Below are 19,816 nucleotides of genomic sequence, written 5' to 3' on the forward strand. Positions count from 1 at the left end.
TGGGTTCATATACGTAAGGAACGATTTCCATCAAAACAGAAATCTAAGTTGGATGCTCGTGGGGATGGTTTATTTCAAATCATAGCCAAAATCAATGAAAATGCCTATAAAGTGGACCTACTAGATGAGTATAGTGTTTCAGCTACATTTAACATATCTGATTTATCCCCTTTTAAAATTGATGCAGGAATTGATTGGAGGACGAATCCTTTTGAGGGGAGGGTGAATGATGCAAATAAGGTTAAAAACACTCAAGATACTCAAAGAGCATTAGAAAGTGATTTGGAGCAAATTTCAAATGATGTAAACACAAATACAGTTCCAAACCTGAAAAGTTTCAGCAGACTAGTAACAAGATCAAAGGCAAAGAAAATTAAAGAGTTGCTCTAAGTTTTTACTCAAAAACATGTGGATGATAGACTGGCCAATTGTGAAAAGTTCAAATATGAGCTTTTTGAACAGCTCAAATTCGTAACTTTAATTGGATTTAAGTGATTTGGGCTTGTTTGAGTCTTATTGATAATGGATGAATAAGCTTTGTGTATGGGCTGGATTAGTTGAGTTGTTTTAAGTGTTTTGAATTGTTTTATTTTAGTTTGAGTTAATTAAGTCCATATATTTAAGTATAACTCATTTTGGACTTAAGTCTTGTCTTAGTATTATTACAAGAATGAACCCATAACTATATGGTGTCACAAACAATTCGTGGTGTTGGTTAAGAAGATTTGAGTTACAAGGAGTTACATAACAATTACATATCTATAATTAGCCTAGTTATTGTTGGAGTTACAATTATAATTACCATATAATTAACCTAGTTATTGTGGGAGTTACAATTGTAGTTATTATATTGTAACTTATCATTGATTTCTTTGGTTATAAATATCAAATGAACTCTTTTTCGTGGACATCAAGAGTTGTAATCAAACATTTCAGAATTGAGTTGAGAGCGTTTTGGCTTTCTTTTCACTTTATGCACAAGGTGTTGATTTAGAATACAATTGTTATCACATGTATTTCAATTTTGATTTCCTATTTCAATTATTCTTGGTGCTTGTTTGGATTGGGTTCAAGGGATATTATTTATCTTTCTTGGGTTCTCTTTAACTTCTACCATTTAGGTGATTGAACAAATTTGATTCTTTTTTTACTTGTGATCTAACTTCCGTTCTAAACCGATTGAATAGTTTTAAGGTTCAAGCAAGGGTCTTGGGGTTCCGCATCATAGTAATACATGAAAAACATGTCTTCTCTTAAAAGAAAAAGAGAAAATTAAACAAAATGTCTTTATTATTCTAGAAGAAGTTATAATTTGTAAGCAATCTATCCAATGTTTTGGATGACTAAAAAAGATATATAATTTCACATCTTTCAAATCTTATGCATCTCCAAATTTCTTTATTTTATTATGAGATTCTAGCAGTTATTTTTCAAATAATATATTATTAATTATCATTTTTTCAAAAATTTCTTTAAACTTATAATTAGAGTATTGATCTCTTGTTGTCCTAAGAAATGACCAGGATGATAGTCATAGGGAGCTTAGATAAAAGTTATCTTGATGCTTGAGTGTAAGAGAAATTTTAATATCAGTCTACATAACTCAATCATTTAAACCATAGATGTGGCTTTCAAAGCATCATCACTCATGCATTTAAGATATCCTTCTAATAATGGTTCATTATTCTTAATTCATAATTCAATTAAGAATGTTATAATATCCATATTATAGTTAATCAACCATATTACTTCTTCCCATCATAAGCTCGTAAACACATTGTCCATGTTAAACATAATGGATCCTGACATTCTATATAACTTGTGCACTTGGTTTAGGCAAATAATCTCAACTAAAAAAATTTCAATCTTAAATTTTCTTTAAAAAATCTAGCATATTTGTTTATATCTTCAATTTTAAGTGTTTAAAATTTTCAATAATTAAAAAAAATTAAAGATTTGCAAGAGATGTAATGTGAGAGTTGAAGTGTTATAATATTACAGGACCAAGTACATTGATCCAATAATTTTTGGAACGAATATGCTGTTATTTAAAAATTTAAATTCAAATTATCAGTAACATATAACTCGAATTGTTATATAAAGCTCAACAATTATTTTTTTTTTTCAAACATGGGACTGGAGTATCACATCTCCCACCACCAAAAACTTTGATATCCTCATTAAGGTGACACATCATATCATAAATCACAATTTGAAAAGCCATAAGATCCAATATTGCACTAGTTTAGAATCACCAAGATAATAGGTGCTCGGATATCATTTATAATATTTATAAAACTAAACACCATTAACCCAATAACTCTTTGAACCCGAACAACATGTTCTCAAATGTTTAAGTTTAAATTATTATTAAATAATTTAAGTGTTTATATGAAATTTAATAATAGTATTTTTTTTTAATATGATATTAGAGTATCATATTAACGTAAGAGAAAATATGCAAATCGTGATTTCTTTGTATAAAAAAAATGGTATGGAGATGATTTATAGAACTGAAATATAAAGAAATCAAGAGAAGGAGCAAATGAAACTTAAAAGGGAAATTTTGGGAAAATATGAAGAATAGAGGATAAGATTATATTATAAATGTCTTTTGTTAGTATTTTTGAATTTTTTTTAATATTGCTTAAGCAATATAGTAAGAACTTTCAGTATTTTATTAAAAATGTCTAAATAAAAATTACATTCAGATTCCATAACTAAATTATAATAAACAATAAAATTAGAATGTAGTTTATAGTTTAAAGGCTAAATTGATAATTTGTCCATAAAAATTATATTAACAAACATAATTAAAGCTTTATCATATACTATTTATTACATTTTTTGAACAAAATTAATTAATTCTAATGAATGATAGAAACTTATTTTCATACTAAAGTGTCATTTGATGTTTTCAGTTATTAAAACATGATTCAAGAAAGAGGAACAAGTTATAAAAGAATGCAAGGCATCAACAAGAAGAGAAACAAATAGCAAATCAAGTGCAAACTTCTTTTTAGGTTTGTTAATCTTCTATATAAATTAGGTGACTCATTGTCAAAAGCTAAAGAAGATTTTTTTAGAAAATTTTATTTTACTCATGAAAATCTCTTTGAAAAATTTATTGTTCTTGAAAACAATTTCTTCATTACTTTCTTAAAGTGATAACTATGTTAAAAAAGGTTTTTAAAATTATTTTTGAAATAGAACTTATATGTAAAAGAAATTTTAAAGAAAATATATTTATTTAATAGAATTTTAATTTATTTATCAACATATGTTATTTTAAAAATCACTTCTCTAAATATATAGAATACTGCATTAAGTGGGTAGTATGTCATGTGAGGAGATTTAGTAAAATACTTTTTGTAATATGGAGATGACACTTCAATGTTAAGTATGACTAAAAATGTATTTTCTCATATCATATCATAAATCACATATTTTTTAAAACAATATATTTTTATTAACTTTAAATGAGCTAAAAAAAAAGTGATTTCAACAAATTAAATAAAGTATCATGTTGCTTTTAAAAAAATTACTTTTTAAGGTAAGTATGTCAAAATATGTGATTTATATAATCACATCACTAAAAAATTTTGTACTTTTGAGTAAAGAATTTATAATTATTTAAGCTAAAAAATCTGATTTCAGAAAACCTTAAACAATACTTTTTTACTTTCTGTATACAAATATTTTACTCCAACACATTTAATATAGCTTTTTGATCAATAAATGTAAAAAGCAAAACAAAACTTTTCTTCATTTTTCTTGAGCCTAATCCCTAAGTATGCTTTTTTACTTGTAAATTGATTTTTTGAAATAAACAATTGTAATATTTTCTTTTATATATTTAGATCACTCTCAGAAAATTCGTAAAAAATTTTGGGAGGTTTTATGTTAAGAATATAAAGTGTTTGGTGAGTTAGGCATGAAGAACAACTAACATATTGTAAGAGATGTTTGAAAAAAATTTTATAAGTTTTTTGTTGAGGATACATAAATTAGTAGAAATTCAAGTAGTTGGCTTGAAAAAAATGTGGTAAGTACTAGTGGTATGATATAACCTCTATAAAAGTATTTGCATTCTCTCTTTTTTTTAGTTTATCTTAATATATTATTCAAAATAACTTGATATCTCATCCTAATTCACATTTCAAATACACATTTGATAATTTATTTACAAAGTCAAGTACTTTATTATCATTTGTTCATATCACTAGTATGGGGCAACACATTTGAATTATATGCTTGAGGAAAACTCAAACTCTCTAGCCATATGTTCCCCTTAATCTTTAGTATCTAATCCAAGTTTTATGAACAAAATTCATGTAGTATTTTTTTTATTTATTCACAACATAATAAACTACTAACATTTGATAATTCAATTTGTTTAATTAGTATACTCGTTTTAATGCATGTAGTAATTACTACTACCTTTAATCTTTTATTTATGTTACATTTTTTTCTCCTTGTTTTTTTTCTTTACTTTTGCATAAATTATTGTAATTCTCAAAGTAATAACTTGTGGTGATGCATGATGCAAACTAATTCTATTGTTTGACTAGTCAAAGCACATATCACAAACTAATCATAAAACCAGAAGCAATTGTATTGACTTTTTAATTAAAATTATTTTTTAAAAATATATATGACATGATATTTTATCATTCATATATACATATATAATTCATGAATTATCTCATTAACAAGAATATTTGACTTCAATTATTATGGACATATACCAAGATCATGTATTAGTAAAATGAAAATAACTCATTGATTAATTAGATTATATGAAGAAATATCTTAATTAAAAAGTATGTTATAGAATAGATATTTGGTAATTATTATAATGTTGTTTAAGAAGTTGACAAACTAATTCATCTAGATGTCTATTGTGAGATTGTGCTCCTAAAGTAAGACAAATTATAGATGCCAAAAAAAAGATTAGTAAGAAAAATATCTCAAGAAATTTATAAAGATATAATTTGATTTGAATTGATTAAAGCATCTATTAATTTCAATAGAATTTAAATAATTATTCAATGTATTGTAGTTTAATATAATAACTCTATTAACTTATTTCTAATTTTTATTGTTGTTATTTAAGCATTAGATAAATTTGACCAAATTTTTTAATTTATTTGGATAAAATTACTATTTTTTGCTTACTATTATTTAGTTTCTTAAGATAAATTTGAGTAAGATTTATTAATTTATTCAAAATAAGATTATGATTAGACAATTAACTAATTTCAGTTATTATATATCTTTTAAAAAATTATTATTTATTTATTTTAAAAATATATTACTTTTCTTATTTAAATTTTACTAAAATAACATATTTAACTAATAAAATTAATTATAATTAAAAAAATAAAATAAGATAACTTATTTAAAAATTTTCTAAATTTTTTAACCAGAATTATATAAATTAAAATTAAATTTTTTTTTAAATAATCAATTTATAAAAATTTATGCAAGCATTAAAACAATATCAAAATTTAAACCCTCAAAAACATAAAAACAAGGATGAGCTCTGCTGTGGCCTATTCCATTAACTTGCCCGCAAGTCCGGCTTATAGAAATATTAGGTCTAGGTGATAATAACAATTTACAATCATCGATAATAAAATTAAATTTCAAAAAAATTTTAAATTTAAATTATACAATTGATTAAAAATTTTAAAATAACTTACCGAGGAAAAGAATATGTAGTTTCTGAAAAAGTAGATAAAAGAACATAAATATAAAATTTGTATAAAATCAAAGTTAACTTAATTAATTAAATAACTAATCTATAATCATTATAACATAATTTTTTACTAAAAATAAACCGAGACCAATGAAACAAACCAACAGCTGCAATCTTAATGGCAAGAAAGAGCAACGGTCAAGCAGATGACACGTGGTAGCATCTTATACGACAAGCTACTCTTTAACGCTTGTCCACACATAAGCTTGGGCGGCCACCATTCTCCCTCTCTTCTTCCGTCTCTCTCCTCTCAACTCGGAAGTAGCTAGAAACTATGGATGCCGTCCTGTGCAATTCGTCCCCACTGTTCGGCTCATTGCACCGTCCGGCTCCTTCAGTATCCAACAGATTATGGTTTCCCGATCCTCCTTCTGCTTCCACCAGCCGTCTCTTGTTCAAGTCTTCGTTTCTCACCCAAAGGAAACCACCGCGCTCTTCGTCTTTAACTCACTCTGCAATTGATAGATTAACCATAAAATGCGGAGCTATCAAGGAGATCAAAGAGGCTGAGTTTCCAACAACTGTTTTGAAATCCGAACGTCCAGTTCTGGTCGAGTTCGTTGCTACCTGGTGCGGCCCTTGCAGATTAATCTCTCCTGCCATGGAGTCTATTGCTCAGGTTCCTATCTTATTACCTCCTTATATTTTCTTATGAACATTAAGAATATGATTCGTTCAACTATAAAATGCAGTAGGGATTGAGTATTCAACTGGGTGATTAGATTAGAAGACTTTGCATGATTTAGACATGTTGCTCCTCCAGAAGAGTGCTTTTTGTTCTCTGGTTTTTTCTTGTTAACCTTATTACTGAGAATTGGTCTTATCCAAATCTTATAAGTGAGAATTAAAAAAAAAAAAAAAGCGCAATTTAGCTGACTCATAAATACGCCTCGTTAGCCTTGGGAAAGACACTTTTTGCATTTTGATCTATTTTCAGTATTTGAAATGAATTCATCACCATAAAAATTCGGATATTGCAAAGTGATGACATAACAGCTGGATTTCATCACCTTTCCTCTTGCAATTTGCAGTTCTGATTTTAGGTAGCTTAATTAATCTAGAGTTAAATAAATTGGAATATTAACCCGGAAGAGTTATTCACATTTACCTGGTTCATTATTGCTCTTATGCCAATGGATCTTAATTGCACAAAATGCTCCTGTATACTCGTCAGTGGTAAATAGGAAAAGCTGAAATTATTTTAACTGAAATAGAAGATTTAGGAAAAATATTTGAATGATAAGATATCGCTTCCCTCTGTTAGGATTTAAATAATAGTTATACAAAATCTGTAAATCGGTAAACAAAGACCCAATCTATTATTGATATATTAACACATTCCTCTCATAGTGATTGTGAAAGTGAGTAAAGAAATGTGTGCCAATTCTCATAGTGGGTGAAAGATTAAGAGAGCAGACCAAGGTTTGAGAACTCCTCTTGATTTTTTTGGTATTTAATGCCAAGATAGAAGGGCCGAAAAACATTAAAAACTTCAGGCCAATCAATTTGGTGGGGTGCATTTACAAGCTTATTTCAAAATTATTGGTTCAGAGATTGTCTAAAATGTTGGGGAAGTGATTGGGGAGAGTCAACATGCATTTATGGATGATAGACAAATTATGGATGCTGTCATGGTGGCGAATGAAGTGGTGGATGATTTGGTGAGCAGCAAGGAGAAGGGGATCCTATACAAGTTAGATATGAAAAAAGCGTATTACCATATTAGTTGGAATTTGTGGATTATATGTTAGGAAGATTGAGTTTCGGGAAAAAAGTGGAGGAAATGGATGTATTCGTGTATTACCACCACATCTTTTGCAGTGATGGTGAATCGAGGACCCTCTTCTTTTTTTAAGGTGTCAAGAGGATTGAAACAGAGAGATCTACTATCTCCCATATTGTTCATCATTGTTATGGAAACGTTGAATAGATTATTGGAGAAAACAAAGGAGTTGGAGCTATTGAGGGGACTGACAATGGGAAGAAACGATCAACAGGTTGAGGTTTCTTATCTTCTCTTTGGAGATGGCACCTTGATTTTTTGCCAACCAGAGGAGAGGGTGATACTAAATAATCTAAGATGTGTATTTCTTTGCTTCCAAGCAGTTTTTGGAATAAATATTAATCTGAACAAGTTAGAAATTGTGAGATTAGAAGACAGGAGGGGTGATGGTAGATTAGCAGGGGTATTGGAATGCAAAATAGTGAACTTACTATCAAAGATCTTGGTCCACCGTTGGGATCCAAATACAAAAATGTGAGAACTTGGGAACCAGTGATAGACATGTTTGAGAGAAGACTGACAGGTTGGAAGAGGAATTTTTTGTCAAAGAAGGGAAGGTTAACACTCATAAAAAGTACACTTACTAATATTCCTATTTACTAGTCGGTACAATGAAGGTAGTGAAGAACCTTGTGACTCTTCAGTGCCGGTTCCTTTAAGGAGATGAAGAGGGGAGAAGGAGATATCATTTGGTGAAGATGGAAGAGGTGAAGTCACCTATGGCTCAAAGCGGACTAGGGTTGAGATCCCCTATTGAGTTGAGTATGGCTTTACAAGGAAAATGGATGTGGAGATATATGAGGGATGAAGACAGATTGTGGAAGAGAGTTGTTGAAGCTCAATGGGGGCTTAGCAATGGCGGAGGGTTCATTAGGATGTGGTTAGATCTGTGGGGTGGGTTTGTGGAGGAAAATAAGCATGGGGAGGCAAAAAATCCAAGAATGTATCTAGTAGAAGTTGGGCAGGGGGAATAGAGGACAATCACAATAAAAATCCCTTATTGCTATTCTGGCTGGATGATTAGGTTGGAAGGGGAAGTCTCGCAGATATTTGCCATTGCATAATGAAGTTATTCACAGCATAATGAAGTATGTTGAGTGACGTTATCACTTTATCAGAAATCTTGTATAGCAAAAGAAATTTAGTTGAAATTACAAACACAAACCAACAACTAGTAACCCTTAACTCTTAGATGAATTTGCAAAAATTAGGAGATGTGTAGGAATGACAAATCAAGAGAAGTGTTAAAAGTTAATTTATAATTTTAAAAATAATAATCAAATACATATGTATATATATATGTTAGAATAAAAATACTTTTCAAATAAGTAGATTTGTAAATTTAAACACAAAATCTCGTACTCAATTAATGAGAAAAGATAAACGGAAACATACCTGAATGCGTCACAGAAGATTTGATTGTGTCCTATAGTAAGTATTTCCGAATCAACACGATACCTCAAAAGTTAGTTTTTCTGGTGACGGGATTTCAAAAAAATAAAAATAGCGATCTTGTGATTCGGGAACCATAACCGCTTTTTATATCGACAAATTTTTACAATTTTCATTTCGCCTATCATTAAACGAGAATATTACAAAAATGGTATTTGCACATTATAAGTTCATACTTAAAAGCGATGCATTAAAATCCAATATTGTTTAACCGTATTTAATCACTTTTAAACGGGCTCCTAAATTGATATTCTAATATGTATAGCAAGACCCACATTAAGTCCACATATCGGAAAATAATCCAACAATATATATATACAAGGTCGACCATGAAGCCAATCATAAAATATCCTAATCGCACATGTAGTTTGATCAGAATTTGGATGTTTGTATTGGACCTTTCAAGTTAATGTAAAACATACAAAAATAAGTAACCATTGCAAAAGGCTACATGTTCTTTTCATGTTTGAAATTTTGTTGGGACAAATAGTAAGAGGTTATTTGAGGATGAACATCTTTTGATTTTATGTCAAGTAATTGCTGGTAGCATCTTTCTTTCAAGTTTGTCTTATCTAGGTCATGAAATTTCTTGTTTAATTTCTTGAGGGTAAGTTTTTTTGCTCTATGTGAATGCTATTTTCTAACTAATAAATTCCTTTAAAATGCATGAAATTAATAATCTTTTATTCACATTCTACACATGAAAGTATATATTTCCACATGTATTCTATAATTTTCTTTTTTTTTCCAAGCTTAAGTACATTACATGATTGGGGAAAGAAATAATATTAAAAGATTGAAGAAAAGCATAATCTGGATTAAAGGAAAAAATAGGAAATATAAGCTTGTGATCATATAGTGTGTTATTGGTGCTTTATGTAAGTGAAAAATTGAGCAAAGGCTGCTACATATAACCTACAAGCTCTTGAGGCATCTGGTGACAAAAGGTGAAGGCTTTTAAAATGAAGCAATTAAGTGTATAATATTCTACCTCATGTATTGCTAGGTCATTGTAAAACTTTTATGTTGATTATCAGCTAGATTGTTTTGAAGGTTATTGTAAGTTCTTTTGCAGTTTAAATCATCACCTTAGATGAAGAAAATAATGCTGTCATGGTGGAATTGCATAGTGTCTCAAGAAACCTTGATTAACGGGTTATAAGATCTAATTTGTCTGAATTTTAATTTGCTTTGTTCAATGAAGGAATACGGAGACAGATTAGGAGTTGTAAAGATTGATCACGACAAAAGTCCGCAACTTATAGAAGAGTATAAAGTGTATGGATTACCAACTCTGATCCTCTTCAAGAATGGGCAAGAGGTTCCAGGAAGCAGAAGGGAAGGTGCAATTTCAAAAGTGAAGCTTCAAGAGTACGTCGATACTCTCCTGGAGACATTATCAATTGCGTAGTCATTTTTTTCCATAAGGTTTTTGACATGTTTGTAATTGTTGCTGAGAGAGTGGGGAGGGTGAACTCAATCAGGCTGTAATATATATTTTCTGCCAGGTTTTAAGTTTCTTCATTCTCAATTGTATAAATTGAATATGATAATACAAAGATCATATTAAGATAAAATAGGAGCTTCATTTCTGTGTAAATAGTAATGGCTTCATTCCTTCCAACTGCAACAAATAAATGACCTTTATTTCATATATTAAAACCAGCTTGTACATATTGTTAAGCTTTTCATCATATGTAAAATCTGTTGTATCCTTCTCTCTGCTTGGTTTTTCAATGGGCTAATATGCTGTTCCTCCCTTATGGAAAATTTCTATTGATTTGACAAAATAATTCAACGTGGTTTTACAGGGGGGAAGTTGAAGATATCCTGCCTAGTGGAAAATATTAGTGAACATCCTATAAATATTTTTAGCATTTGTAATAAGTTTATCTATAACAATAATAAGAATCCATATCATTTTCTTTTGTAGCACAACTGACTTCTTTATATATAAATTTATTTACTCAATATATATTTATTACATCCTGTGTATCATAATTAGAGAAACAGTTTGAAAATATATGATGCTAACTAATAATTAGTTAATAGTAAACGCAGATGTTATATAAATACCTGGAAATCTAACTAACAAAGACATGTAATGAAGAATAATGAATTAAACTATTTCTCTAATTTGATTATCTTAAACATGAAAACATTTTCATGTGTGAATGATGAATTTATTATGGCCGAGTTAATAATGTTGCCATTTACTTACGACATATACGGTGTTCACGAATTCTCTTTCATAGACCAGAAGAAGTTGATTCTATCTTGACAACGCTTTGTTAATGAAGGCTATAGGATTCCCATTTTAAAGAAGAACGACTCTAGTTGCTATACAAAAAGCATCTGTCTAAGTGATGAATGTTTCTTGAAAATCTTAAAGCATTAGAACTGGTTATGAAATGATTCTTGGGGTCACTCATGCAAACTAATCGACAATGTAATCTTATATAAAATAATGAAAAAGAGAAAAAACTCAGTTGAACAAGAAATAGAGTACTTTGACCCAAGCAGATAATTCTTCTGTAAACTCTCTTTATTCTGATATGCTTTCTTTCTCAGCTCCCCCTTAAACCCGAAGCAGAAAACTTCTTTCTCGCTCTTGATTTCGCTTCCCTTCACCTACTTCTATTTTTCTCTCTCATACCCGAAATCCCACCTTTTTTTTTCCCAATCTTTGTCTCTTAGGCCTCACTTTCTCTTCTAATTGCTTCTGTTATCTTGCCTTTTCCGTAAAACTAAGGCCGTCTGTTCTGGTTTCCTCTGTCTCAAATCACCTCTATCTTTCTTTTTTTTTTAAAAACTTTCTACCAGAATCGAAGAAGATTCACCTTATATTAACATCTCTCTATAATCTTCACATCACATGAGGCTCTGCCTTTCTCCATGAGGCCTTCCCTCTAATTTTAGCACACGAGCCTGCTTCTTTTGTCTTTTTCTTCCTCTTCTCTGTAAGCACGTGCCCTGTTTCACCTGTCCTAACTTTGTCTTTGTGTCTCCTTCTAGAGCTCTGTTTTCTGCGTGTTCTGCTCCCCTGTCTCCTCTCTTTGTCGTTCACAACAAGAAACAATGAGGATCAGTTTCGTCTGGGAGTAGAAAGATGCTGGAACCGTCGGGCTGGTACTAATGAGTCGAGGGTTGCCCTTTGGGTGATATTTAAATGGGCCAAAATAATATTGATCCCTCTATTTTTTTTTTGAAACTTAGTTCTTATATTTTGAAAAAAAAAATAATAATTTAATTCGTGACCATTAATGCACACTAGCATCATCAATGAAAGTGTCACGTGGATCTCGGATTAAATATGTATCGCATTCTAATTGAGTCAATATCACATGTTTACAATAATATCAATTCAGTTTATGTCGTGGATATTAACTTATCTAAAATGCGATATGTGCCTTATTAAAGTTCTACATGACACTTCTATTAATAATATTAATGTATATTAATGGTTGTGGAGCAAATCAAAAAAATTTCAAAATACAAGGACCAACTGTAAAACTACTTGGGTTAAGGTTGGAATTCTTAAGAGGTTTTGCTAGGTTTTAATTTGATTCGGGCTAGGCTTAAATGAAATGGGATGGTTAGTTAAGTTTTAAAAGGGCTAGAAATTAGAAGTGGATTTCGGACAAAAATAAAAAAAATTTGAGAAGAATATAAATTCAAGTCATAAAAAGTAATCATAGAAATAGTAGTTGTTATATTACTAGTTATAATAAATAAGCATATTGAATTAATAATATTTGATATATGATATCACCTCAATTTACATAATATTTCATGTATGATAGAATTAATAAGCACGTTGAATCATTTGTAGAAGATGATCGGAGAGTTTATTCAAATTAACTTAGCCCATCTATTGCAGTATAATTAATGTTTGTTTTTTTCTCTTTTCCCACAAGCTTTTATCATCTTCTCTGGTGTGCTTCTCTTTCTCATTCAAAAATCTCTTACATTTTTGCTCTTTCATCTCTCTCTCCTAGCGTTTATGCTTATATATGTTTCTTATATCCATTTTTTTCAAAAAAAAAAAAAGAAATCTTAAATAAAACACATTTTCTATAGCCTTTATGGGAAAAAATTCTCTCATAAAGCATCAAATTAAATATGTGAAAAATTATTCAGTTGTTACATATAGTCACTAAATATTCACATTTTGAATTTTTGAACTATTCTCTACAGGAACCTAATAAGACTACTATCTTTTAAAAATCTTAAAAAATGAATGATTAAAGAAGTTGATATTCACAAAGATGGCAAAGAATGCATGCAAGAGACGTTAGATCCTGATAAGTACCTTTTTTTTTTATCAAGATGTTGTAAATTATGTGTAATTGTATTATGTTAAATTCTACATTATATTTTTAAGAGTTAGTCGTACTTTCATATGTTTTTGTCCTATTAAACTTTATTTGGTTTTTCCTCAAATTAGTGTTGTTATATTAGTTTTAAAAGACATGATAAATTGAATATACAAATGAAAATGGTATTGATCAATTTTTTTTAATTATAGAAAGTTTTGTTTCATGTTTTATTGAAGGCCTTAACATAGATGACAAATCTACGAGAAACACCACACTCTAATAGACATTTAATACATGCAAACATGTTTATTAAATTTATTGACTCTCCTCTTATATTCCTATTTTGGCTGTTGATGGTATATTAAATTTACATTGGCACTTGTGAGTCTGAACATTGCACTCGCATGGACAATAATTTTTACACATAAAAGAACAATCTGCAGTTGTGTTACACACCAACCTAACAACAGGTCCCCTTACTTCAACTACAATATGTGAATCTACAAGAAATGAAAAATTTATGTTATAAAAAGAAAGAAAAAGTGCTTCTATTAAATATTTATATTAGCCCTATAGATCTTGATTAGTATCTTCGCATGAGCATAGATAAAATATTTAGAAATAATGTTTTCAAATGAATAAACATATATATAGTAGGATCACTAACTAATTACAAGAACCACAAGCATTGCCAATAAAACTAACTTGAGTGAGGGCTTTTCCATTTCTTCTTTTTTTGTTTGAGCTTCGGAGAATAGATCAGGTAAAGGGGAGTTTTTTTCTACTAGTTTGATTTTGCATGTAGTGAGATAACATGAACTATGGTCTACCTAAATAGTTGAGTTCCCATTAAAAATTAGTTGGAAATATCAGATTTTATCCTTAGATTTTATAAATTAATAATATCTAAATGATATTATATATATATATATATATATATATATATATACATATCAATTTTTCTATGATATTTATCCTCTTTAAAGGTATTAGTATCTCAAGAAATCTTTAGATTTTATAAATTAATATATTTAAATGATGCCATACATATATCTATTTTTATAATATCTATCATCTTTAAAGGTATTAGTATCTAAGGAAATCCTTAGATTTTATAAATCAATAATATCTAGATGATATCATACATATATCAATTTTTTTATGATATCTATCATCTTTAAAGGTATTAGTATTTTAAGACATGTGAAATTGGCACGTCATGCAACATTTTCAGCATGTTACTATTTTTTTGTAAAAAAATATATATAAGTTATTTAACAACTGGCGGACAAAAGAGAACATTAAGTTTGAGGGTTAAAATAAAAATAATTTCATATTTTTGCACTATAAAACAAAAATCATAAGTAGCTAATGTTTAATGGTGTCTTCCATTCTCAACTCCCATTGTTAATCAAATCTCAAAACATTATGCAAATGGACAATATTTATTTATTTGTTATTTATTTTATGTACACATCATAACTAACAATCTTCATTCTATAATAATAATTTGGTAATAACTAGAGACAACATGATAATTACTCGTGACAACTTTAACCACTAATAATAATGTGACAATCATTATTTACTCATTACGAGAAAGCTAATGACACTAACTTGATAGCCTTTATCATTGCTTGATGTATATATATATATATATATATATTATACATTATGTGACATCCTGATTCCTGTTTATGTGAGCAAGGACATTGTCATACCATTTTTAACTGCTGGAACCAAGAAATATAGTGAACACATGCAATGATATTATAGAAATTTTCTATGTCATCTCTTGCATGTGACGTTCCAATGCCTAAGAGGCAACGATGTCAGTTCATAGTGAGTATATTCATATATTTATACAAGTAAAATTGCTAAATGCGGAATAAAATACATCCCTTATACAATTCTAAAATAAATGAGACTCTAAAAAGTCTGAACCAATATTCTACAAAATAATTCAAAATACCATTGATACTAAAGCTCAGCTCCTAGCCTTTAAGATTCTACCAGTTTTGTTCTTGATTCGTATCTTGGTCTAGGTCTTGTCCTGGGTTTTGGTCTGTAATGAGGTATGAATTATAGTGAGTTCCACATATTCAGAAAGTAGAAATGGTAATATAACAATAGGAATAAGGTTTTCTCAAAAATGGAATCAAAATATAAAAACCATGCACTTAAATTATCAAAACGAATTATTAATTTTGATTGCTACTGAAAACTTTATATTTAATTTACTATATGGATAAAATTTCTTATACTTTATTATTGGTTACTTATCCACTGTCTAGTATTCCCTATTTCCTAACTATTTCCTATATTATTTTATTCCATAATCTTATTTCTTATCTTAACTTCTGGCTATTGGGGAGCAGGGTACCAATCTTATTTCAATTTTACTAAACCACGCATATTTTTATCTCCATTCATTTCCAAATTATCAAATGGCTTGGAACTTACTTAGCTTATATCAATTCTTGTAACAATACTTTTTATAGTTTACCGCACCTTTAGCAATCTTACCATTTTATACTTTTTCTAATTTTCTTTACCTAAACCTTCATTTTTTACAAATTTATTTGTTGTTTGATACATTTTTAAATTTAAACCACATAACAGATCTTTTACATGGATCAAAACCCCCTCAAAATTTCAAACATTTGTCCAAAATTAAAATGATGCACAGACAGATTCTTGGAGATAAGCTGCTTCATGTCAACAAGCCAAAAAGGGGCTCTCCCGGCCCTTTTGGGCACTAGGATTTTCCCTATGCGAACCAGCAGCACTAGGCCAAGCACCTTAGTTTCCCTAACACTTTGAGTGCCTGATAGCTTAGTGGGAGGTCGTGGCCTCCTCTCGACAATTTCTTATCTTCTCTTTTTTGTATTTTTTACAAACAAACAAACACACACACACACAGAGAATGAATAGTAATTTAAAATGCATACACCAACGGATGCAAAGACGAAAATGTGTGCCTTAAAAACACTCATGCACACGTACACGCACATAATTGGAAAGTTTATATACTACACGTGCGCACTCATCAACTAAAATCAGACTACATGAAAATAAAATAACAAAAGTACTTCACATGTATACATGTTAAACAACCGAGATGTTTGCACTAAATCAGATAGTTAAGACCCTAACTTTCCTTAATTTCAGTTCACAACTTAAGTAAATTTTGCATGCAACTGATTAGTAGAGTGTTTTCCCCTTTGTTTGATTCTTAACCAATTTTTTTTTTAGGTCTCCTCAAATGATCAAACTAAGATAATATATAGTCGGTTTCACGTTCTTTAAAGGAGAAATGGAAAGAATTTCATATGGGGTTCTAGAATGTAACAACCCCAAAAATATCTAAAGGGAAATAGATAATAACTTAGGGTTAAGGTTTACATTCCTTACACAATAATTTAAAAGTACTAAATAGCATTACAAAATTCATTCTTTGAAAGAAACACAAGAAATAAGGAAACAAATGAAAAATAGAAAATATCTAGTATCTACTCGCAATCTTCTTGCGGATCGGGCTTTGGAACTTGGTTCTCTTGATCTGAAATGATTAAATAAAGGATGAGCTACACTAGTCCAGTAAGGATATCACACTATATCACTAACACAGAAATAAAGGTTGGTATAAAATCGAAAACCACTAATGGAGCATTAAATTTAGCAAATTCATTTATCAATCATAAAATCATTTCTCGTTCACTTACCATAGTGGAATTTATGAAAATAACCTGTAAGAACAATAATTTCATACAGACCAATATTTTATACATAATCAGCCATCATAGTACATATTATAAATGTATATCCATTATTAATAAACTAAACAATAATTACTACTCTTTTCACTAGCCTGCTAGTATTCATGGGGGTTCGTAGGGATGCTCCCGCTACACATGAACCCTTTCATTTATTATTCTCAATTATGGGTCGTCCTCATACTCCATCCGGTATGAGCGCCAATTTACCAAACCTCAATATCCCATTCGATATGAGCGCCAAATTATCAAGTCTCCATACTCCGTCTAGTATGAGACAACGTTTACGGTAGAGTTTCCTATGTTTCCGGTCCGTCCACCATCTCTCAGGATATCCAGTAAGACTGTCGTTTTATCTAATAATTTAATCACATAATTTCTGTACCGTTTAAATTTTATTTTTCTCGATTTAGCAGTAAACACGTAAAATAAACCATACATGCGTTCAAAACCATAAAATAAATAAATAAGATACCATCATGCAAGTAAACTGTAAAAATAATCAACAATAACAGTGGATAATTTTCGGTTCTTGCTCCATTAGCAATCCGTAATTAATTATGCATGTTTGTTAAAATTGCACAAAATACCGTATTATTATTTATTTAAACTTCAGTTCTGTGAGAGAATAGGGTGAGGGATCCTTACTCGATTTGACGCCCAAAAAAATAAACTGTTTACTGTACCTGCGGGCAGTTCCTAAGTTCCCTAAATTTTTCTCCGGGAACTGAAATGCGCTAATAGTACCTACAAATATTCTAAATAAATTCAAAATTAGTCCCAAGGCCCACTCGGCCAATTTCAGAATTCCAGCACTGCAGCTCCGCCGTGCTCCGGGGACGGCGCTGCTGCCCGCAGCAGCAGTTCACCTCAGGTCAGTCATTTTCGGCCGATTTTATTTCGATCCTTGCGAGAAAACACGTTAAAGGGTCTCGGTTCGCCGAAAAAATACAAAAAATTGAAACGCACCGGTGGGGGAGCTCTTCAGTGTGACAGCTTTTCCTGCTCAAGTTGCGGTTGGATGTTTTGCTTCAGTCAACCTGTAGAGAAGAAAACAGTGATCATAATAGTGGAAAAATTACGCGAACAGGAATCAGAAAAGGCTTCATTTGAGGCATTTTGCGAAATTCTCCGCTGCAGTGCCGCCGAACTTCGCCAATGTTTTTCAGCCAATTGGCCAGTCTTTTTGCTTTGATTTAGCCGTGCGTGAGCTTAAAATTGAATTTTGTGCAAAAGAGAAAGTTTTTACCTTTTTTGGTGGTCGGAAAGGGTTCCAGTGCGGCGGCGGGTGGCTCCCCGGTGGCTGGGTCGTCTTCTCCGTCGAGGGGTTTTGGCGGCTAGGGTTAGGATTTAGTATGGATAGGGGTTATTTATATCCATCCACTTTTGATCTGGTCAGTCTATCGGGTTTGATCTGGACCGTCCGATCACGATTAAGTAGAGAGTGAATCTAGACCGTTCATCGCAATCCAATCTAGGCTGTCCATCACGATTCACTCTGAACTGTCTGATCAGGTTTGAATCTTGTCGTTCATCGCATCCAGGCCGTCAGTGCACGTGGGAACGAAACTCAGTCGTTCGATCGCGGGCACGCAGATCGCCCACGTGGCCTCCTGCATAAGTGTCTGTGCCACTTAGCTTGCCCTGGTTGGTCAAGGCTGCTGACCGGGCGTCTGACGTGGTGAAACTTTTTAAAATTGCATTTTGGCCCTTGTTTTCTAATTTTTCTTTCAAAAATACCTCTAAAATCCAAATTTTCACCCAATTTTTCCAAAATTATTTTCAATTAAATCCTCCATCAATTTTATTTTATTTTTTTACTCTAAATTAAAATAAAAATAAAAATAAATTGAAAAATTATTTTATTACATTTAGAATAAAATCCTAAATTACAAAAGAAAATTTCCGGGTGTTATAGAATACTTTACTAATATCGGGTTTTAGTGCCAGTAAATTACAGTTCTTGTTGTGGTTAAACTCACCTAGCAAGTGCACTAGTTCGAACATGTATTATAGCAGTGAATTTGGATATTGCCCTACGAAGACTAATATAACAATTATTAGAATCTCAACTAATTTATATTATTTGGCTAACGATTAAGAGAATGAACACAAACTAATGATTAACTAAGAAAAAAATAAATTAAAACTTATTAACAATCGAGATGATCTCAGAATCCACCCTAAGTTCAATCGCAAATTTCCTTAATTCAATCTATAATAAGAAATTTTCACCCAATTTCATTCAATCATGTAGTAATCTTTTTCTCAAGATCAATTACCCTACCTAATTCATAATAATACACACATCTCTATGGATCAATATGAATCGCTGCATTAACAATTAATCATTAAATACATAGATCATGCCAAGCATCTTTACTCATATTCAATCTATTATGCTAACTTGATATTCTAATGAATAATCAATCACTCAATTCAATCATTCATTACAAATCAATAAATAGGTGATCAATTTATTTATGCATTAAGCTACAAGATAACACCTAAGGATTGGAAAAAAAGAATTTCATAGATTAAATAAGGAAATAACAAAGTATCCCTTAGAGTTTCATCAAAGATCCTAATAGAAGAGTTTAGTTATTCATCCTAAAGATAATTGCAAGAAATAAATATAAAAAAAAAACATAAAATAATTCATAATGTGATCTAAAATAAACCCTCGAGAAGAAGCTCTTACTGTTTTTCACCGTTTTTCTTCATT

General features: G+C 30.3%; 1 protein-coding gene across 1 annotated transcript; it reads left to right on the top strand.

The window, feature by feature from the left end:
* The first annotated feature begins 5,966 nt into the window (after window positions 1-5,966).
* On the top strand, window positions 5,967-10,596 carry THX (thioredoxin X). The gene is made up of 2 exons (XM_088223167.1): window positions 5,967-6,380; window positions 10,201-10,596. The coding sequence occupies exons 1-2, from the start codon at window positions 6,036-6,038 to the stop codon at window positions 10,405-10,407; spliced, it is 552 nt and encodes a 183-aa protein (XP_088079293.1). The 5' UTR covers window positions 5,967-6,035; the 3' UTR covers window positions 10,408-10,596.
* Window positions 10,597-19,816: the final 9,220 nt, after the last annotated feature.

This window comes from Carica papaya, chromosome 6 (genome assembly GCF_054855325.1).
Source record: "Carica papaya isolate Zhongbai chromosome 6, ASM5485532v1, whole genome shotgun sequence".
NCBI classification, from domain to species: domain Eukaryota; kingdom Viridiplantae; phylum Streptophyta; class Magnoliopsida; order Brassicales; family Caricaceae; genus Carica; species Carica papaya.